The sequence below is a fragment of the Carcharhinus amblyrhynchos genome, chromosome 11, assembly GCF_965287045.1.
Source record: "Carcharhinus amblyrhynchos chromosome 11, sCarAmb.v2.hapA, whole genome shotgun sequence".
NCBI classification, from domain to species: Eukaryota; Metazoa; Chordata; class Chondrichthyes; order Carcharhiniformes; family Carcharhinidae; genus Carcharhinus; species Carcharhinus amblyrhynchos.
In genome coordinates this window covers 46,789,820-46,813,747 of record NC_137334.1, presented here as the reverse complement: position 1 = coordinate 46,813,747, position 23,928 = coordinate 46,789,820, and the positions used below count along the sequence as shown (strand labels likewise).

The following is a 23,928-nucleotide window of genomic DNA, read 5'->3' as shown; positions in this document are numbered from 1 at the left end:
TGCAGCATTTGTTACAGAGAAAGACACTAGACTGAGAAGATGCAGGATTTTCTGGCCTTTCTTTCCACTGGGTCATCTTCTCAGCTACTTGGTTTCTGCCCGGCTCGTCCAACATCCCTCCAGAGATCATGGCCGTCAATGACTGTCTCCCAGTCGTCAGTGTCGATGTCAGCCATTTTCATATCTTGCTTGAAGGTGTCCTTGTAATGGAGGTGTGGATCCCCATGAGATCGTGACTTGGCGGCCAGTTTACCTTCATCCAACAGTCGAATGTGGCCGAGCCAGAGTAGGTGCTGCTGGCTTCACAGTGAGTGTATATCCAGGAGCTCAGAGTTGGTGAGCTTATCCTGCCAAAGCAACCACGGCAAGTCTACACCCAAAATGTCAATTTCTAAGCTTCTAATTCAGATATTGCGTATTTTACAAAGTGGATTTCTCCAGAGCTGTGATAGCATAATTTAATAATTTACTGAGGCAAATAGTATAGAATAGTTTGGAAATGGGGCGATCAAATAGGTTTTGAAAGGTTTAAAGGCAGACTAAAATTAGCTTCAAGTGCATGCTTGCAAATGCAGAAAGTGTGATAAACAAAGTTAGTGAGCTGTAGGCAGAAGTCGACACATGGGCAATAAAGGGACACGCGGCTCAAAGAAAGGTTTGGGAAAGGAAAAAGGTGGGTTGTGGGAATATGGGTGCAGAGAAGAGGGGATAGTAGCGTTGATCAAATAAACAACCAAAACTTTTATTTATACAGCACCTTTAACGTAACAGAACATCTGAAGCACTTCACAAAAGCATTAGAAAGTAAAATTTGATACTGAACAACATATAGAAACATCAGGACAGATGATTAAAGCTGGTCAAAAAGTTTAACGAGGATGATATGTAGAGAGATAGAAAGGTTTAGGGACAGATTTCTGGAGATTAGGGTCCCAATTATGGAGCAATTAAATTTGGAGATGGTGAACAGACTGGAATTAGATGAGCGTAAATATCTCGGAGGGTGCTGGGACAGGAGGTGATCATAGCGATAATGTGGGGTGAGGCAGTGGAGGGATTTAAAAACAAGGATGAGAATTTTGAAGTTGAGCTTTGCTTAACTAATAACCAATGCATACCAGCAAGCAACAGGACTTGATGCGAGTAAAGACACGGGCAGTAGAGTTTTAGATGACCTCAAGTTTACGGAAGATAAAATGTAGGCCAGCCTGGAACTCATTGGATTAGTCAAATGTAACATGTAAGATGTAACAAAGACAGGATTGAAAGTTGTAGCGGGAACTTAACTGAGGCAGAGGTAGGACTGGGCGATGTTGCAAAGCTAAAATAGCAGGCTCGGTGATAGCAGTAAAACATGAATGACAAAGTGTTATAGTTCGAGAAGGGATAATGTTGAGAAGTCAAAGACAGAAATGATTTGGTTGGAATTAAGGAACAGAGGAGCTATTGTTCTTATTCGTGTACGCTGTACAGAATAATGAGAGGTGATTTAATTAATTCTTAAGGAGTTCGATAGCCAATATGGTGGGATGGAATTATTGCAGTTTCAGAATAAATAATCAGCAATTGAGGACTAAGAAGAGAAATTTCCTCACTCAAAAGGGCTGTGAACCTTTGAAATCCTCAACCCCTGGAGGGCTGTGGGTGCTCAGTTGCTGAATTTATTCAAGACAGAAGCCAGGAGACTTTTGGATATGAAGGGGCTCAAGGGATAGGGAAGGCAAAGTTGAGCTAGAAGATCAGCTATATCTTACTGGATAGAGGAGCAGGCAGGCTCGAAGGCTCAGATGGCCTACTTCTGCTCCAATGTTATGTTCTTACTGTATCAAAATTAAAGTTGTACGGTGCAATATTTAAATACCTAACAAACTACCAAATACTAAATTGCAACTTACTAGATACAAAAAATGAAGGCACTACAATAAAAACAGAAGTTAGTTACTAATTTCAAGTCTTCTCTATCATTCTTACCTGCAATTGCACCAGCTGCAAGGAGCTGCAAAGCACCCAACCTCCCCTGCTCATCAGCAAAGGCTAGCTTAGTATGAGCATACACTGGGAAATAAATGGCAGAGAATGGGATATCACGTAGAAAACAAGCTTTTGCACCCTATAAGTAAATAAAAACAGTGTTAGACACAAGCGGCACAATTTTCCAGATGTAGCTTTGTTCTTCCAGGCATCACAGTTCATGTAAAATCAGTTAAACATATTTAAAAAGACATGTCACTGACTCAAAATAAACATATGAAAACCATAAATTTCATTCAATGCAAAAAAAAATTTATAAACCAACCAGTATAGCAAAAATAACTTCTCTAATTAGCTATACTATTGTCACAAGCTATCTCTGTACTAAATCTTGCATATCTAGAACACAGGTGAAAATTTCATCATCAGAACAAATTTGAAGTTTTTTTTTTAGGAGCCTTCGGATAAGAGAGAATTTGGTCTAAAGTGGGTGGCCAGGAAAGTTCAAAAATAGGTTAATGGATTAGCAATGGGAAATCTTCAAAATATAAAATGGGATAGAGAATAAACAAATATATCCTACCAAAGCAAAAAAGGGGGTGCATCAAATAACTGAGCTCGATAGATAAAATACTAATTAAATTGAAACTCAAACAGGCATATACAAAAGGTGCTATTTAATATTGATAAGCGAAGCTTAATAACTTTTGGGAGAAAGGGAAAAGGGACTATGTACTTAACTGAAGAGCACTGCAAAAAGAAGAGACATTCAGGTCCTCAAATAATAATCAGATAATGTCATAAAAAGTCTAATAGAAATTTAGATTTTATAAATAGCAGTACAGAAGTAAAGAATAAATAAATAATGATGAATCTATACAAGACACTGGTTAAGGAACTCTGTAGAAGAAACAAAGTCATAGAAAGTGTACAGTACAAATTCACCAGAATGATGCTAGAGATAGGAAGTCAGTTAGTTGGCTATCCTCTTTGCTCCAGGTGGGACACAAGGTTGCAACAATGTTCCTCACTCAAACACTGTCTTGCGCCTTGGTTTGTGCTTTGCCCCACGGAAGCCCCATCTCTCCCAGTTCAGTCACCACAGTCCTATGCCATGTTGTTTTTGGTCAGCCATGTTTATGTTTACCTCTGCATCTCTCTGCTAACTTGTGCTGTCTTTGGTGTGGACATTCTGTGCTCCAAGTTGTTTTGGGCCCCAGAAAGTTACTCATCAAGCTCCTGACTCCCCAGACTAGGCTTTCATCTGAAGTAGTCATATTGCCAGCTAGAGTTTCATATTGGGTCCCTTGGTGATGTTGTGGAATTTGCCAGTTTCTGTAACTTGGCATTGTTTTACAGGGTAGAGTTGTTGGCACCATACACAACTCTCCACCTGGAGTTCCAGGTGCTGTGTTAGTTTGGCCCCTCACCTGAAACCTGCCCAGCATGGTTAAACACGCAGGGTCTAAACACCATCAGTATAGCACCCAGGATCTCTGAGCCTGACCACTACAACAAGTTCACAGCATATGGTGAAGCAGGGGTAGGGGACTATAGTTAAAAGGAGAGACTGGGATTATTTCAATTGGAACAGAGAAGGCTCAGATGAGATTTAGCAGAGGTGTTTAATATTATAAAAGTTCTCAATAGCATGAATAGAGAAAAACTACTTCCCATGGTTGAGAAGTCAGTAACACTGGGGGTCATCAATTGAAAGTTATGTAAGGAGTTGAGGAAAAGTTAAAAGAACTTTCTTGATACAGTAGGATGTAGGAACATAGATTACTTTAACACAGGGAGCAGCTGAGGCAGAGCACCCTGCATCTTTTTTTAAGGAAAACTGCATAAATATTTAAAAATAGGCTGAGGAGAGAGAGGGATTTATTTTGGATTGCTCTAACAAAGAGTCAGCACGATATAATAGATTACTGTCACAGTTATAAAGAAGGGTCTAAAAATAGGGATTTTTCTGTAACAGGAAGTCTGATGACATACAATAGAAATTTGGGATTATAAAAGAATTTGAGAGGTCATAATGAAAGATCATTTCCAATGGTTGACAGATTAGTAACAAGGAGAAACAGGATTACATTACAAGTACCTGCTCCTATTTCTTATGTTCTTATGTAAGGAAAAACTAAAGATCTGATTGAATGGTGGAGCAGGCTTAAAGGGCTGAATTTGCCTTTTTCTGTTCCTAATTCTTAAGTTCCAATTAAATAATAGAAAGAAAAAGGAGGGAAATGGTATTAGGGTAAATAGTTGCTGCTGAAAGTGTAACCACTTGTTTGAATGACCTTCTAAAATACAATTTCATGATGATGGATATGCTCTTCCTTCTTGCCTGACTCAAAAGACTCTTTTCCTCAACTCCAACAGGGTTTCTTCTCCTCTCTACTCTTTTATCAACAAGGTACCACTGAAGATCTGAGTCCCTCTTCTTCCCCTCACTTCTGAAATAGGTGTTTATTGCTCACCACTTCCTATTCCAGAGACTATAGCCCAGTAAAAAAAAAACTGGAAGTTAAACCTGGAGATAGAATCCAGCATATGCATTTAACATTAGTTTTGATCTTCACCTTTTAGTTTTCTTTTCTCCAATTTAGTTTTTATTTTATTTCAGTTCAATTTCTCCTTTCTGTCCAGTTTGTTATTGCAACAATTTTTTTTTTGCCTCCAATTCTGCAGCAGTTGTAATGCAGTCAAGGAGACCGTGGCAGGGATAACAAGAAAAGAACTGCACGGCTTCAGAGAGTGGGACTAGCTCTTAGGCAGCAGGCATGGGCACCATAAGCCAAATAGCCACATGCGAGCTGTAACCATTCCATGAACAGAGATTGGGTAGTGGGCAAATGGTAAGCTCGTTGGTGACTGCCCAGGATAAAAATGAACTGCCATCTCGTAAATGAAATTTCATATCATCATAAATTCCTTTCGTACTGCTAAATGAGAATTTTGAATATATTCAGAATGGCCAAGATAGTTAAAACTCTGGGCTAAAATCTGAAAGCAACAGTACTTAATGTATTTTAATTATATCTTCGACAGTGAGTTATTAACTTCACAAAATACGATCGATCTGAACATCAAGGTAAAACACAGGATACGAGTAGACCCAAGAGATACAATTTTCATTTCCATTAGTGATTCATCATGGGCAACAAATGCTGGCCTAGCCAGTGACTCCAACATCCCATAAATGTATTTTAAAAATCACACATACAATGAGTTGAAAAAAAAACCTTGGCTGCAACCATTTCTGCCTTGACTACCACTCCCAACCAAAGCTTGGCTTTCATAGCTTGAGGGATCATTTTAATTGCCCTTTTCCATATCAGCTTTTCCTGAAGAAGTCATAAAAGGAAATAATATTTTACATGCATCTATAGTTGAAGGAGGCCATGCTCACTTTCTACAATGCATTAATCAACGTAAGCAGTAAAACATTGATAACTGCTCCATCAAATTTGTTCCCCCTATTTTTAAAGCTCTTTTCAAGGAGCTACCAGCTATAGCAGAGTGTGTTTCTGGCTTTAGATCATTAGGCAAACATGAGACTCACTTAATGCTGGTATGTAATACTCCTTTTTTTACATTTAGATCATGAATTATGCTTTTTTCTTAAATAAAGGTAGAAAGAGTTTAGAACATTCCCATTAAAAGATTTTCATGAACAAGGTCGCTTCTGTTTGAAAAGGGGCAAGATTATTTATTATTTAACAAAAAAAGGATTGCAAACTACTTTATTTATATTAAAGGGTAAACTGAGTGCAAAAAAGCACTGAGAAAGTTATTTTACATTTATTTGTCTGAAGTAGATACCAAATCTAATGTATGTCACTTTCAGACAGTCCGCTGCAGGATTGTTCAAAGGCAGAAGGTATACTGTTTTACAAAGGCAGAAGCTTATATGATATAATGAAGACTGGTAATATGGCATTAAAAATATATTAAATACAACAAAATAGTGGCTTGCTGAGTGTGGCTGGCTGTAGCATCGCACGCAAAGTTGTATTAAATAGATTGTTGCTAAAGTAAAATCATGAAGGCCCAGTTGAAAAATAATTAAATAAAAAAAGACCAGGGGCACAGAGAAAAGTACATACGTGAATAAAGTGACAGGAGGTTACAAAGACATATTAGTGAATTAACAGGACAGGCTCAGGCTGAAGTATATAAAGAAAGGAATGCAAACAGTTTCAGTGACAAATGAAAATAAATGGTCAACAACAAAGCTGCATGAAATAAATAAAACAAGAGGAGCTGAATGTGAAAAGAATTGGCAAAAAATGAAAGAATCTAAATTTAATGGTAATGTGGAAAAATTTCACATGGATTCTCAGTGAATTACACATTTAAATTATTTTTAATTGGTTCCTGACGAATCCGAACTCATTAACAAGATTGACGAGTTCCTGACACATCCACCCTATAAGAACATATAAATAGATACATTAAAACCAAATAATATCAGAACTGACTATAAGAGCAAGCCTGTGTCCAAATTATGTGCCAATAACAATTTCAAATAATTTGCCTTTGTAATAGGTTACTTATTGGGGAAAAATTTTAAACTATCTATGTGAAACTACCTACCTTGTACAAACCCAAAAATCCAAGGTCACGCATTACAGAAAGTGCACTGACTCTCGGACCTGTGGTGATCTCGCCTGCAACTTGGAGTCGAATTTTCACTATTTCCAAAGGATTTGTAAAGATTACTTGGGAACCTCCAGCCTGCAAAATGTTCCAAAAAATAATAATGTTAAAATTCCTGATACAAGATTCTATACAAAATTTTGGCATATCCCACTTCCCCCATCATGTTCTGTATTGTCTCCTGTTGACATATACTTGTATTTTTTTTATTTTATGGTTTTTTAATGACATTCCACCACACAAAATGCCAAAAAAAGAAATGCAGCAAAATTAACATGTAGAACTGCCAGAACAGCAGACGTAAGCATTCATTTTCTCAGTGAATATGCTCCAACAAAATAGGGACACAGCAGTAAAAGAAAATCTTTAAAACCAGCATCCGAAATGAATAATATCAAATACATCATGACACATAGCTAAACATACAAATATAACCACAGAGAGAAGACAACCACCAGCAACTTCAACACCAAGTGGCATCCAATTTTATGTCCAAGACTCACTTGGACACCAATCCTGTATTAATTTCCTGGCCTAGTCAGAAAGAATCTACATTTCACTTCTCTGGAAAATATTCCAGATGATGCTGAGAAGACTTTACATGGAAGTTATAAATATTACAATAAAACAGGATGCACATGAAAGAGGTAAAAACATTTCTGTCCTTTACTAGTAGAATCTATTATGAGACATGTACTGGTTACCTTCGTGTTCAAAGAGAAAGAGAGAGAAAAGGAGGAAAGGATTGCATTGATCTGGTGTCTTTCATGACTTCAGGACATGCCAAGATTTTTAGAGCTAATGAAGTATTTTTGAAGTGGAGTCACTGCTGTAAAATAGGAAACCTGGCAGCTATCTAGTGCACAGCTAGATTCTACAAATAACAGGTGGTTAGCACTCCTGCCTCACAGTGCCTGGGACCCAGGTTCGATTCCTAGCTTGGGTCGCTATCTGTGTGGAGTTTGCACATTCTCCCTCTGTCTCTGTGGGTTTCCTCTGGGTGCTCTTGTTTCTTCCGACAGTCCAAAGACGTGCTGGTTAGGTGCGTTGGCCATGCTAAATTCTCCTTCAGATGTATCCGAACAGGCACCAGGGTGTGGCAACTAAGGGATTTTCTCGGTAATTTTATTGCAGTGTTAATGTAACCCTACTTGTGACACTAATAATATTTTTAAAAATGATGTTTTAGTGATATTGACTGAGTGATAAATATTTGAACTTGTATCATAGCATCTTTCACAACCACCTGGGAGGGCAGATATAACATGTCATTTAAAAGATAGCATCTGCATTAGTGTACAAGTCCCTCAGCAGTGTAATGGAGCATCAGGCTAAGTTTTATGCTCAAGTCTCTGGAGTAGGACTTGAACTTCTGACAGAAAGACCAGGATTTCCACTGGGTCACGTTGACACCAACATACAAAAATACAAGCTTCAGCCCCTGGATGTTTTGTAATTCTCCCACTTTATAAAGTTGTATAACCCACTTCTGCTGCTGCCATTTATTCAAGAGGAAGATGGAAGTGCTTATTTGAGCAAATCAGGCATTTGCTTCATAAATATATAATAAACATCTGATTGGCTCATGTTGCTGATGTCTCCAACAGCAGCCTGAAATGATCTGCAAGTGTAAAACTTAAAGGGTGGTTATGGCCTCAGCAATCACTGGCAACAAAATTTGCTTTGACATAGTAGTATATAGAATAATGTAGAAAAAACATCCCAAATCACTTAATAAAGCAAAAAAAAACTGAGCCAAAAGGATATTGGGAAAGGTGACCAAAGGTGTGGTGAAGGAAGTAGATTTTAAGAGGATCTGATAGAGTTACTTAGATCGATCAGGTTTAGGGAGGAAGCTTGGGGCTAAGGTGCCACAAAGCAAGGCCAACAATGGCTTATAGTACATTCAAGACCAGAATTAGAGGAACTGAGCACTTGGGAGGATATAAGGAAGTTACAGGGATAGACAGGATCAAACCCATAGAGAGATTTAAACAGAAGGATGAACATTTTAAAATAAGAGGTTAGGAAAGTGACAGGAAGTGCAGGTCAGTAAAGTCAGGAGTAGTGAGCAAATGGGACTTGGTCCAAATATGGGCATCAGAGTTTTGCATGAGCTAAAGTTTACAGAGAGTGGAACATGGCAGACAAACAGAGAGCTATTGAATAGTTAAGTCAGCAGGGACTAAAGGAAAGAATGTGTGGTTCAATAACAACTGAGTTGAGATAGGAAAAGAAATACTTGCATTGATATAGCACTTTTCGCAACAATTAGACATTCCAAAGCATTAGAGACAATGAAGTCCTTCTAAAATGTAGTCAGTATAGTAGGAAGCCAACTTATGCACAACAAACCCCACAAACAGCAAAGTAATTTATTGCTTGGATCAGCTGGGGAGTGGGTATATAGAAAGAGGAGATAGCAGAGTCTCAAACTAGAAATGCAACCAACTATGTTTTTGATGCCATTGTGACTTCATTTATCCACAAACCTGCAGGAATTTCCTGTGACTACTTAAATGGTGTTTGCGATACTGCTTGGGGTAAAAAAAAGTATAACACAGGAGGTGGCTATTTGATTTACCATCTGCACTCTGACCTCCAAAGATGTAGATGTTAGCTGTGGCTCAGTTAGCACATTCACATCTAAGTCACAAGGTTCTAAGTTCAAGTCGCACTTCAGGACTTGAGTATAAAAATTAAGGCTGAACATCAGGCATTTTTGGAGGTACGGTCTTTCGAAAGAGACATTAAATGGAGGCCCCAACCTCCTGCTTGGGTGGATGTAAAAGATCCCATGGCACTATGTCAAAGAAGAGTTATCTTGGGTGTCCTGGCCAATATTTATCCCTTATCAACATCACCTGATGAAGGGACAGCGCTCTGAAAGCTTGCGATTCCAAATAAACCTGTTGGACTTTAACCTGGTCTTACTGTGCCTACCCCAGTCCAACGCCAGCATCTCCAATCAACATCACAAAAAACAGATTATCTGGTCATTATCACACTGCCATTTGTGAGAGTTGCTGTGCGCAACTGGCGTCCTATTCTACAACACTGGCAATACTTCAAAAGTATTTCATTGACTGCAAAGGGCTTTGAGAATTGTAATAGTCATGAAAGGTGCTATATAAATACAAATCTTCCCTCTCTTTATGTACCCACACTCCTGGATGTCTTTGATCTTTCACTCCGTTGTTAGCAGTTCTTTTGCTGGAATGCATTCCTATATTTTTCAGTACTGAACTTAACATGCCATCTATCTGTGTAAATCCATCTGCAATTCCTTATTTGAGTATAATGTCATTTTGGACAAAATGGGAATTGAAGTGACCTAAACTTTTAAAATTGCTTAAGAATCTATACCAGGAACATTGATAAATATCAGCAAATGCATTGCAATTTTCATATTAAGAACAGTTACCTCACCTATCAGAGAAACAGTGAATTTGGACCATCTATATGAATCCCCATGGAAAGCAGCAGGAAAGTTTGACTCCTAAGAAGTTGCGTTAAGTGCCAGTCTCCAACATTAAAAGCTGTCAACTCTACAGAGAAAGAGTCTTCAATATTAGCTGGGAACAGTTGAACTTCTATTCTTACACCCCAACAGGCTAGCACAATCACTGATTATAACATAAAAAACAAAGATATCATACATACAGTAATCACAATTAAATCATAAGATTCTGACTACCATCTGGATTCAAAAATGTCACAATTGCCTCATTTTCTAAAGGCTGCAAGTAAGCAAAGAGGAGACAAGGAAATCTTGTCATATTTCACAAAACAGATTAAAATCACGAGGAAACATCCCATTGAAAAATGCAGTTTCCCTAGACCCAATAACGTTCAATTGTTTCACTCACACCCATTAATTCAGGATGTGCCCGATTCACTGAAAAAAGGAAACTTCTTCAGACCCAGATTTCTAGTCAGGAGGGAAAAAAATGTTATATTGATTGACCTACTAGTAAACTGAATAGAGACTGACAGTTCTTTGTCCCTTTTTCCTGAGTGTATTAAATCAAAGGACACATGGGATGTCTGGGGAAGTATTCAGATCTATACAGTATATGTTACCTGGTACATTCACTTCATGACTGTGGAAGGTTGCTATCTAAGACCTTTCAGTCATAGTGAACTGAGGGGAGTGGAACAGTATCAGGCTTTACGCATTGAATGTATACAGTGAATTTTACTCGTATTACAATTGTATGAAAGTACCTCTGAATGCAACTTGATCGAGGTAAACAACTTAAATACCTTTGCATTATTTGTAATGAACAGTTTAAAATGTTGGTAACGCTTCTTTGATTGTACTTAAGCATCTCAAAGAGTACGATATGATGTACATAGAGAGCTCGAATATTATTGTACTGCGTGAGATGGTCATTTTTAAAGATTTGTAATGTTCTTCCAGATATTTTATGAATAAAGTACATTTTCATAAAGAAGAAATTCACTTCATGACTCTAAACTATTGTACATACTGGCTAGAAATTTCTTCAGCAACATTATTAACAGCTATTGCAACCAAATCAATATTTTTAAACAGAGAATATAATTTTCTTACAAAAAGGAAAAAGACTAACGAGAAGAGTCAGAGAAAAAGAGAATAATTCACAAACATGACAAAGTAAAAGAATACACAGGAAAGGAAAAAAATTGACATACAAACAGAATGGCACAGAACAAAAGTTGAACTGTAACAAGCAAAGACAGTTAAAGAAGATTATAGGTTCTGATGAAATTTTAACTTTTTCTCTCCAGAGGCTGCCTGACCTGCTGAGTATTTCCAGCATTTCCTGTTTTTATTTGTAATATAAAAAGTTGTCCTTGAGCAATAATATGACATATCAACTGGTTTGCCATATCCCTTGTTCAATCCAGCCTCAATTATCAAAAAAGCTCTGATACAGGGCGAGAAGGATTTTTCTCAATCACTTTTAGTTCCTTTTCCAAGACAACATCACCAATACAGGCAAGTTAAGTTAAAGGGAAAGTAGAATTCAAATGTCAATCAAGAGTATAAATTTAATACAGGTCTCTATGTTGCAAAACCAACACAAAAGCTATAAAATCAAGCAACCTTAATGCAACTTTTAGTGCAATATATTTAGTGCAAGTTAACCATTAAAGCAAAGCAATCGCAGAAAGTATCAGGTTTCAATAGTGACATTTTTTAAAATTGTAAAATTTTCAGCTCTTACCCTGAACTGAAAAATTTCATTCATTTTGCTTTCAATTTTCACACTTCTTTTCACATGGTCTATCACAGTCTTGTTCTTTCCCTTCCTCAATTTCTCTGTCTCCATTTCTAGAAATTGGCTATCAACATTCACATTAAGCCCACAGCTACCTTGACTATACTTCCTCACGCCCTGCTCCCTGTAAGGATTCTACTCCATTATCCAGTTTCCCCATTTCCATTACATCTGGTCAGACAATGTAACGTTCCAAACAAGCTCTTTCAATATATGTCTTTCCTTTTTCTTTGACTGATTTCCATCATGGCTAATGGGCTCACTGACCACACCTGTTCTACTTCACACACTTCTGCTTTCACCTTCCACTGGTATTCAAAGTAAACCGGGCAGCTCCAGAGAATTCAATTATGGCTGTTACCAGAGAAAAGTCACTCCCATAAGTGGAAATAACTGATTCTGAAAGGAGCTGTTCCTTCAATCAAAGGCCAATTCCCTTGCTGCCAATAGGCCTTGCCCTGGCCTTAGAACCAGATATTTCAGAGCATGATAAAAGTTTGGAACTCTCTTCCACAAATAACAATTAATGCTTGATTGATACCACTGCTGGGTCAATTGTTAGATTTAACTCTGAGATTAAGATCTGAAACGCAGTAAAAAGGGTTTATTTAAATTTTACAGCTTTGTGCAAACATGATGAAAGTGCTGTGACCTCACCAGTTCACAGAATTCATGTTCAGGGTGACGGTTCTTTGTGTGTTAGCTATGCCATAGCTATTTTGAAAAACTCTTTTATTGCCTACTGTAAGGGGTCCACAGTGCAGAAGTGCAATTGTCCTAATGGTCTGAGATTCTTTCACCCTGTTTGGATAAGAGTGGGAGCAGAAGGGTGATGAGCTGATCATGGCACTGTGGTACAGGAAACAATTCAGGTGGGGGTGCAAAAATGAAAGGTTGGGCAAGCTAAGCTTGTATCTGTTGGAATTTAGAAGAGTAAGAGGTGACATGATTGAAACAAGATCCTAAGGAGTCTTGACATGGTGGATGTGGAAAGGTTGTTTCTGTTGTGGGAGAATCTAGAGCTAGGGGATCACTTTAAAAATAAGGGGCCATCCATTTAAAACAGATGAGTTCCACCCCCCGCCCAACAGGGTCATAAACCTTTGGAACTCTCTTCTTCAAAGGGCAGTGGAAGCAGAGTCTTTGAATACCTTGAAGGCAGAGCTAGATAGATTTTTGATAAGTAAGGGGGTGAAAAGTTATTGGGGGTAGGTGGGAATGTGGAGTTGAGGTTACAATCAGGTCAGCCATGATATTATTGAATGGCCGAGCAGGTTCAAGGGGCTAAGTGATCTATTCCCATTACCTATTTGTATGTTTGTATAAGATCTCCAGCAGTACAGAATATGTTATTAGGACCCAAAGATACATCCAATGCACTCAGCTTATCATGTGAAATAAACTGAATAGGCTTGATACTGGCATCCATGGCAGTGAATAAGGATTTCATCAGATGAAATATCACCACCTGAAATATTAATTGGTTCACACTCCATAGATGCTGTCAGACCTGAGTATTTTCACAGTTTCTGGTTTCTATTATAAACTGGAACTCACTACCTCGAGTGGTTGTGGGCAATAGCACAAATGTATCTTAAAGAAAGCTAGATAACTACGAGGGAGAAAGAGGTAGGAGAACATGTTATGGTTGGATGAATTAAGGTAACACTGGCAAGAACGAGTTGCTTCACAGAGTTACAGCACAGTAACAGTCCATGTAATTCCATAATTCTTAAAGTCAGAGGAAATAGCAGAATTGTTGACTACAATCTTTCAATCATCCTTGCTTATGGAAGTTATGTCAGAGGACTCGGTAGTTACCAATGCAATGCCTCTGTTCAAAATGTGAGGAAGGAAGAACACCACTAAGCTTAACATCAAGTGTAAAGTCTGTAGAATCAATAATACAGGATAAAATTAATGCTCACTTAGAAAAACTAGGTTAAATATCTGTAACAAGCAAATAATATCTGAAAAAGTAACAGTTCTTTGCATAACTAATTGTGGGAGTATTATAGATGTATTAATAACTGATACCAAGACTATTTCATGTATGTACTTATATATATGGCACTATATATGATACAATTAAGTTGCATTGCATTGAAGGGCAAGTGGAGAACAGGTAACAGTAGTGTACAATGGATGTTTTGCAGACTGAAGGCTTAACAAAGGGTCAGAGTTTGGAATCACTTTTCTTCTCAAATAAACATACATTATGTTTTACATCTTTTCAAAATCTGGATTTGGTGGCACAATATCAACATTAGCAGACAATACGAAAATAGGGAATATAATTAACCATGAAAAAAAGTGCAAGTGACTTCAAAGGCACAAAGTCAAGTTTGAAGATTGGACAGAGGGATGTCAAATGAAATTTATAGTATTGTAGAGAAATGTATTACATTCTGGGGTAGGAATAAAGTGGAGAGGATAGATACTCTAAGTAGCAGCATAAGAAGAGTAGCAGATGCAGTATGCCTAGCTTGGAGGCTACAAATACTGCTTACCACATTTTTTCTCATTATTTCTCTTCCAATCCATCCAGGAGTAGCAATTTGCGACACAAAAACCTAATTATTTGTATGCAGCAAATAAGCTTTCAAACTATCCACCCTTTTGTTTAATCAAATTACTTCTCTCAGGCAGTTTGAGACAAATTTACATCTCTTCTATTGTAAAGAAGTATCTGTTGAAATGCATATGATATTAACTGTTTAGGGGGGTGTTAAAGTGACTTAGGATAGTCTGGTACTAAAAAAAACTAATAAATCCAGGTAGACTAATTTAGAAATAAATATAGTACTGAAAAAGCACAAAGTGCCAGGAGTTGCAAAGGAGTTACTGTTTTGTATAGAAACACATATAACCGTTGTTAGATAATTTAGATGCGTGTTTTTACACATTCTATATTAAAATGTACATCTTGGCCAACTACAGGCTGCCTCAAGGCATTGAGAGATAAAAATTGAGCAAGACGAACCACATTCTTTAAGAACAATACAGCCACAGAGCAGTTTTCAATCAGTATGGATTACAGAAAGTACAAGTTTCCCAGACACTAGAACAAATGGAATAATTCAATTTCTTCCAATAAGGGATTGCTCAGCAGTAGGAAAACAACTCCTGAACTTTACAACTTATGTAACTGAAGTTGCTAAGAGACAGTAGGAAAGGAACTTTTGAACTCTACGACATACATAATTGGGGTTGCCAAGAAACAAGAGGGCGGGAGATTTCGTATTTTACGGACCAATGAATTCTTATGCTGCCAGAGAGTAGGCTAAGGTAAATGATTCATATTAACAAGATTAGCTGGGATGAAAGAAAGAAAAGGCAGTCAAATGACTTCTAAAAAATAATTGTAGTACATCTTAACAATGTAATTTAGAATGACTTGGGCTGCAACAAGTCATTTCTCCCTGGGCTAAATAAAGTAAGTTTTCAACCAGAATTTACTGTCTCTGAGTTTTTTGTATTTACTGAGGTGTAATTAAAAAAAGAGAAATCTCCCAAATAAAAGCCAGCATAATATTTAGGTCTCTAAAGAACTCCTACAGGAGATGTGATGAAAATTTTTCTTCAGTGTTTTCTTTGAGATCAGGCTTTAAGGAAATACTATTACTCAGCAGTGATCAGCAGATTGGGCCGCGGAATGTATTTCTGCGATCCTAAGTATGGTTAAACACAGCAGAAAAAAGCCACAGTTCATTTGCGCCCTCACCACTGCTTGGATTCCTCCTATGGCCAATTACAAAGCCACAACTTGGAGCATTAAGCATTATTGATAAATTTGATGGGACAACTGAGCTCAGATTAGAAGAAATAATACTAAGAATATTGTCACTAAGTGAAATAGAATGGCATAACAGGAAAAAGTTACAGGAATTGTGCAGTACATATAAAACGTATTAGCAGATGACATGCTAACAGTGAGACAGAGAGTACACTCTTTTACAACAATGGGGAGGGTTTAATAAACAGCAAGTAAAACAAACTAAGGAAAGCCTCCGCTTCCCTATGCACCAAATTAAAATGAATAAACTGAGTGAGTAGGTACATTGGGTAAAGCGTGATTCTGGACATCTAGACAGTTGGGAGCAATTAAACAGCCCTGGGAAAGTAAATTTCAAAACAGCTGAGCAGAAGGAAGAGAGGGGCAGTAGAGGGGAAAGAATTAGGAATTAGCATAGCAAAACATCTATTTTACAATTGTTGGGGAAAACATAGGCAATGAGAAAATGGTCAATAACAAAAAAAATTTGCATGTGTATGGTTGAAGAGCAGTGGGAAAGAACAACACCGGACATCTAAATAGCAAAGTGGAAACAACAGAAGTACACTGAGCAAACATAAATTTTTTAAGACAATATTGTAAATTATTCATAATATGAGGAATAGTCAGCTGTCATAGTGATATGGAGTTAGCAAGAGGTAGATATAGTAATATAGAAAATAGGTGAAAGAGTAGGCCATTCAGCCCTTCAAGCCTGCCCCACTCTTCAATGAGAGTAAATAGGCTGATCGTGCACGCTCAGTATCTCACTCCCGCTTTCTCTGCTTGATCCGGTTAGCCACAAGGACCATGTCCAGCTCCGTCTTGAACATACCTAATGAACTGGCCCCAACAGTTTTCTGCGGTAGAGAATTCCACAGGTTCACAGCTCTCTGGAGTGAAGTTCTTCCTCATCTCAATCCTGAATGCCTTACCGCTTATTCTTAGACTGTGACCCCTAGTTCCAGACTTCCTCAACATTGGGACATTCCTCCCACATACAGACTGTTCACTCTCATCAGGATTTTGTGTTTCTATGAGATCCCTTCTCATTCTTCTAAATTCCAGTGAGTACAAGCCGAGTCGATCCAATCTTTCTTCATGTCAATCCTGCCATTCCGGGAATCAGTCTGGTGAACCTTTGCTGGTCTCCCTCAATAACAAGAATGTCCTTCCTCAGGCTAGGAGACCAAAACTGCACACAATATTCAAGGTGTGGCCTCACCAAGGCCCTATATAATTGCAGCATGACATCCCTATTCCAATACTCAAATCTTCTTGCTATGAAGGCTAGCACGCCATTAGCTTTTCTCACCACTCGCTATTACTGCATGCCAACCTCCAGGTCACGTTGCACTTTTTTCCTAAACTTCCACGATTGAGATAATCTTCCTTCCTGTTTTTGCCACCAAAATGGATAACTCCACATTTATCCACAATGTGGATAAATGTGCATTTGCTAAGTATTTGCCCACTCAGTCAACCTGTTCAAGTCCACCCTGCAGCCTTTTAGCATCCTCCTCACAGCACACATTGCCACACAGCTTAGTGTCGTCTAAAAAATTTGGTGATATTGCATTCAATTCCTTCGTTCAAATTATTAAAGTATATTGTGAACAGCTGGAGTCCCAGTACCGAACCCTTCAGTACCCCACTAATCACTCTGAGAAGGGCACATTTATTCCCAATCTCTGCTTCCTGTCTGACAACCAGTTCTCCATCTATGTCAATACATTACCCCCAATACCATGAGCTTTAATTTTGCTCACTAATCTCATGCAGGATCTTGTCAAAAGCACAAAAGCTTTTGCAATCAGTTTTTTTGTTTTCTGCAGGCCTACTCCTGTATTCTATTTTCCCTTTCCGAATTATACTGTTTGTCCTCCTCTGCTGGATTTTAAGTTTCTCCCAGACCTCAGGTTTGCTGCTTTTTCTCCTCTTCGGCTTTAACACTCCCTGATTTGCCCTGTTATCCATGGTTAAGCCACCTCCCCCATTTTACTCTTATGCCAGGCAGGGATGTACAATTGTTAAAGTTCATGCATATGTTCTTTAAATATCTGCCATTGCGTAGCCACTGTCAATCTCTTAAGAATTTTTTGCCAGATTATCCTAGCCAATGATTGACTCATACCATCAAAGTTAGCTTTCCTTAAGTTCATGACCCTGGTGAGTCACTCCCCATCTTAATGAAGAATTCTACCATATTATGGTCACTCTTCCCCAAAAGATCGTGCACCACAAGATTGGTAACTAATCCTCCATCATAACATAATAAACAGTCTGGGGGGGTGGGGGGGGGGCACGATTCTCTCATGCCGCTGCACTAATTTTTTAGTGCAGCGGGCCAGGAGAATCTTGTGGCAGCTAACACGTGGGAGTTGCGCATGCATTCCTGCCCTGATAGTGTCTCCTAGCATTGGATTTCCGGTGGCATCACATCCACACTGAAAATCAGCATAGAGACAATTTCAATGCCATTAGCCCACTAGCCTTTCCCTTCCCCACCAGGAGTATGTCACTCCCACAGAGTTTACAGTAATTCCCCACTTTTGTGGAGCTGGTGGCCTGATCCCGCTGGAATGAAGGGGCAAAAAAAATCAGGGTCCCTCCCAGAGGGTCGGGCAGCGAGTAAGGTGCCCTCTGGGCTTTGGCACCTTGACAGTGCCAGCCTGGGCCCCAGCACTGTCCAAGGGGCAAAGTGCCAATAGCCAGGGGGCACCTTTGAACTGCCCATTGGGCATGGGGCAGTGCCTACAGAGATCCTGATGCCACTTTGCAAACAGGATTGGAGGGGGAAGGATGGAGCCCAGCGATCGGGGCAGGCTGGGGAGGGGGGGGATTTGGGACTGGCCCGGAAATGGTGGTGATGGTGGAGGGTGCCAAAGATTGGGCTGTGGGGAGGGCGGAGGGCTGGCGTTGCAATGATTCTGGGTCTGGCCAGCAATCAAACTGGCCAATGAACGGGAGGCTGGCAGTATGGGGCTACTGCACACGTGCTGATCTTGGTGTTGACAGATTGGCGCAAGCGCAGTGGGTTGTTCCGTGCACAGATGTTGGCCTCTCCTGTTGGGATAGGCCCAGCCCACTGATTTAGAATGATATACATGTTAGTGACCTCTACAGTGCACAGAATGTGGGAAGTTCTTCTCTGAACTCCCACTCAAAAAACCACTGTGAATTACTCCAATTTTTACATGAATTCAGAATTTTGGGGGGGGGGAATTCCAGCCTAGGATGGCCTGCTCTTGAATTGGTTTCTCGACATATTGGTCGAGGAAACCACGCCTTATACACTCCAGGAAATCCTCCTCCACTGCATTACTACCAATCAACATTAGGTTAGGTTGATTGGCCAAGCCAAATTGCCCCTCAGTGTCAGGGGGACTAGCAGGGGAAATACAAGGGATTATGGCAATAGGGCCTGGGTGGAATTGTGGTTGGTGCAGACTCAATGGGCCAAATGGCCTCCTTCTGCATTGTAGGATTCTATGATTCTGTAATATTCTGATTCAAGTCCCCCATAATAACTGCAGTACCCTTATGCACGCATCTCTAACTTCCTGCTTGAAATATTTGGCAGGCAATGCTGCAATTTTTAAATTCAAGACACAAGGAGGAGAGGAGTGATGATGTTTCAAATGAAATGAGGGAGAGTAGAATGAATGATGGTGAGAGAATTTGAAGGCCGAGTGAGTTAAAGGAGATTAGGTGCTAAATGTTACTTAAAGATTTTAAAATTAAAGAGAGTCAATGGGAATGTGAAATATCTAAGCTCACTGGCAGAGAGCTTCATTAGGGTGTTTCTCAAATATTTTTAGAAAGAGGGGCTAATCTTTTTGCAGAAAGAGTGTACTAAAATAATGTGGAGGCATGGAGAATTCAAAGCAACAATGTTTCAGGCACAGGAGGAAGAACAGTTTCAATGGTGGCTCAGATTTCCAGCTAAAAAAGAGCTTACAAGATTTCATGTTTTTAATAAATTTGAGGCAGATCAGAAAAGCAAATAAATAGATATCTACAAAAGCTACCTGGAGCCCCAGGACGTAGGGAAGTTAGCTGCCGAAAATGGCAGCTGGCACTGGATAATGTGGGCCACAATTTTACTTAAAAGATAAAAGCCTGCATATACACAATATGATAACTACTAACACTGGAATTTGCATTGTAAATGTTTAATATACAAATTCCATTATAACTATTTACTAAGCATTTTAGATTGTTGATTCTGAAACAATAAGGTTTGCGGGTAAAAAGTGCATAACACGGATCACTCTCACTTATTTTAACGCATTGTGAATTCACAATAAAATAACAGCTTTTGCTTCAAGTCTTTTTAAATTATCCATGTTGGGGATGGCCTGACTGTTTTGATATTTTCCCCCATATACAAAGAAAAAAGAATGCACGAATACACTATCCCTTTAAGAAATATAAGTGCCGCGCAGTCAACATGATCTTTCCTTATTCTGCTCCAAAAAAGATCTGATTATGTGATGCATTCTTAATTATTTGCCTGGAGCAGACAGCATTGAAACTAAAAGCAACAGCAGAAATTTAATATAAGAAAACAACAAAGTAACTCCACGTTATTTGAAACCACATAAAAAAAAACACAAGTTTTGAGGAAGCTTTATAGTGGACCCTGAACTTTCAAAGAATTATGTAGACTGTATGTGAAAGTAAGTATTCTTAAATACTTCGTCAAGCACTAATCAAGGCATAAATGAGGATATCTAAATAAAGCATACAGAAACAGAACAGAAAGTATCAGTGGAATTCTGAGGACTTCTCCGTGCCATGTTAGATACAGCAATGTCAAAGCGTCTGTCATTAACACTGGAGTTAGAACAACAATGCTTAATGCTCCAGATTGCAGCCTTGCAGATGGCCTCAGAAGGAATCTGTCAGTCCAAGGAGTGGTCAGTGCACAGAAATAGAGGGCAATGGTTTTTCTTGTTGGACTTAACTCTCCTGAGAACAGGAAAACATTCCACAACCCAATCTCTATTTAGTAATGACCCTTATTTAAGGTTTGATCTTAATCAAAACACTAATGAAAATCTTTCATTACATCCACAAAGGCAGTTAATATTTTGTACATTTCAATGAAACTTCTTTTACAACAGAAGAAATGTAAAGTTGGAAATAAATTCCTAGTGTGATTGCTTGAGAATAGTAATACACTGATTTAACCAAGAGTGGATAGTTTGAGAACTATTCCATGTGTGCCAAGTAAAGCTAAATCTTAGTTGCATGGGTGTCCAGTTACTAACCCCTGCATGGGCTGGAACAGAAATACTTCAACGATAAAACTGTTGTAAGTAGTATTTGTAGTCCCTGGGCTTGAGATGGACCATTCATTTCCCCACCAATCTCCTCCCCAGTTTTCCAAAACGTTTCTAGTTATGTAACAAACCAGTCTTGTCCATTTCTAAGGATAAGATGAAACAGTATTATTGAGAAAGCTAATAGAGGTTGCTTACTATTCTCATTTAGGAGACAAGAAAGCTATCTGCTGACAAAATGGAAGAATACAATATGGCACAGATCAAAAACTGATAGGCACCAGATTGGAAAAATGAGCTGAAAATTCAAAATTGCCCTTTTCGAAAAAAGGAATCGTATTTCCAAGACACAGATATAAACAAACAAGGGAGAATATTAGATTGGTGCATACAGATAAAAATGTGGATATGTCAGGAACAGCTATGTTGAATTAGAGTCATAGAGGTTTACAGCATGGAAACAGGCCCTTTGGTCCAACTTGACCATGCCACCCTTCTTTTTTTAAACCCCTAAGCTAGTCCAATTTGCCCGCATTTGGCCCATATTAAACTCATCTTACCCATGTAACAGTCTAAATGCTTTTTAAAAGACAAAAGTGTATCTGCCTCTAGTACTACCTAATTAGTTTGGTAAAAAGTAAAATCTGTACAATGTCATAACTCCAAACATTCTTAACTTTCTTCACAAGCTTAGATAGTTTTTATCCTTGCTGTTGAGTTTGATTTAGCAGAATATAAACTCAAAGATGAACATGAAATGTTTTCTGCACCCTTCTCAACATCTTGGCCAGCTTTTACACAGTGACAGATCTCATTAGGGAACATGATTAAAATACAATCAGGTTTAAAGTTATAACCCACTATAAAAACATCAAATGAACAGTGCAAAGTATTAATTTGCAAAGTCTCATGATACAAACTGAAGAGATGTAAAATAATCATATGTAATACTTACACAGCCACCAGCAAGGATTTCTGCAACAATAGGAACTGAGCCATCTCTTTGGGTGAATTTGTCTCTCACAAAATCATTTACCTGTTAAAAAGAGAAAACGGACATGTAAAACATCACTGATATCTCATGTAAGACAAGGTGTACTGTTAATTGAGAACATTTCTCTCCCTTCAACACTCTGTCAGGCTTCCAAAATCTTTGAGGATGGATAGGTATACAGACAAGTTATTGCCAGTTTATGAGGCAGGCTGTCTACTTAGTGGAGGGTGCCATAAATGGCCAAAAGTAAATCTTCCACAGGCCTTCTTTTCCTCCAAGGAATAGCGTCGGCTAGTTACTTCTTCACCCAGTTCAGTCATGCTGCAACGGGGAGGAAAAATTATCACTGTTTTATTGATGAACTGCAGCCATTAACCCAAAAGGCACACTACTTTGAGTAATTTATATTCCAATCTGGAGCTACGAAGTTGTTCCCGTTTCCCTAGTGTTTATTTTCACAGATTAATAATGAATGCTCTCCTTTCCATCAGCTAAAAAAGCTAAAAATAGCAAGGATAAAATTATTTAAAAGATTTGTGTTTATATAACACCTTTCATGATTGCAGGATGCCAAAACACTTTGCAATCAACAAAAGCAAAATGCTGCAGATGCCAGGGAACCAAATTAAAAACAAAAAAATGCTGGAGAAACTCAGCAGGACAGGCAACTTTTTTGTTTAATGTTTCAAATCGATAATCTTTTAGGACACTTCTTACGAAAGGTCAGCAACCTGAAGCTTTTAACTGTTTTACTGCACAGTACTTTAATGTTTAGTCACTGTTGTAATATAGGAAACAAGGCAGCCAATTTGTACACAGCAACTTCCCACAAACAACAATGTGCTATTGACCTGATAACCTGTTCTTGTGATATTGACTGAGGGATTGTCCAAGGCACCAGGGACAACTACCTAGCTCTTCTTCAAAATAATGTCATGGGGCCTCAGTTTAGTATTCCATCTAAAAGATGGAATCTTCAATAAAACAGCACTCCTTCAGTGCTGCATTGGGGTATCAGAGTTAATTTTTGTGCTCCTGGCATACTTGAATGCACCATCTTCTAACTCAGAAGTTACTAGCAGTTACTAATGAAGTCATTTGACCCCAGAAAGTAATGACGTTATCAGAAAGCGGTTGAGAAAAGTATTTGCAGATATGTTGAGGCAAACGAGGGCTAAACGCTAAATGGTTTTAACTTTGAAAGTGCATATGCAAGCAAATTACATACTGTAGATGTCAGCATACAAGTCGAGTTTTGAAGCCTCAAAAAATTGCTTCTGTAAAACAGCCATGTATGCTGCATATATGCAAAAACATAATTTGAGGTGCAGGGAAAATGAGGTTGTCACAGGCCTGTTTGATTTATTTTCCACAGTTTACAGCAGCTTTTTTCCAAGGACAGAGATACAGGAGGTGGCAATGGAGATGGGATGTTGGGGAAAAGAGTGATATTAGGAAGTGATCAGAGGTGATCTTACCTGCAGTTGATATGATGGTAACAGTAAGACCACATGAGACAACAAGCTCAAAACTGTTGAGAGATTAGGGAGGATAAAAGAGCACCAAATCCATTCTTTCCTAAATTAAACATTTGCTATAGATTCATAGGAGCTAGCAAAACGTATTAGCAAAGAGAATAACAGGCATCCAGTTCCTTAAATCTATTTTAAGCATCAGATTAAACACCCATTTGAATCATCATAAAAATCAGTTAATGCTAATCAATTTTCATCACACATATGAAATCCAGGAACTGGAACTAGTTTACAATTTGATCCCTGGCAGAGGATATGATTGGGAAAAGTTGGTTTTGCAGAAAATGCTTAACTCAAAGAAAGAAATTGTTCAAGATGCATAATTCACTTTTACTAATTACTCTTCTATTTTCTATCACATTACAATCTCCAGATACAAGTGGTCTGGTCTGGCAGAACTCATGCTGAGAGTTGTGGGCAACAACAAGAACCAGAACTT

At 38.6% G+C, this 23,928-nt stretch overlaps 1 protein-coding gene across 1 annotated transcript in view; it reads right to left on the bottom strand.

The window, feature by feature from the left end:
- The window catches only part of LOC145350099 (electrogenic aspartate/glutamate antiporter SLC25A12, mitochondrial-like), a 132,119-nt gene that overhangs the window by 6,892 nt on the left and 101,299 nt on the right, over window positions 1-23,928 (bottom strand). Inside the window, 3 exon segments of the mRNA XM_080199001.1 lie at window positions 1,972-2,110; window positions 6,568-6,708; window positions 21,916-21,996. Coding sequence (XP_080055127.1) covers window positions 1,972-2,110; window positions 6,568-6,708; window positions 21,916-21,996 — 361 coding nt within the window.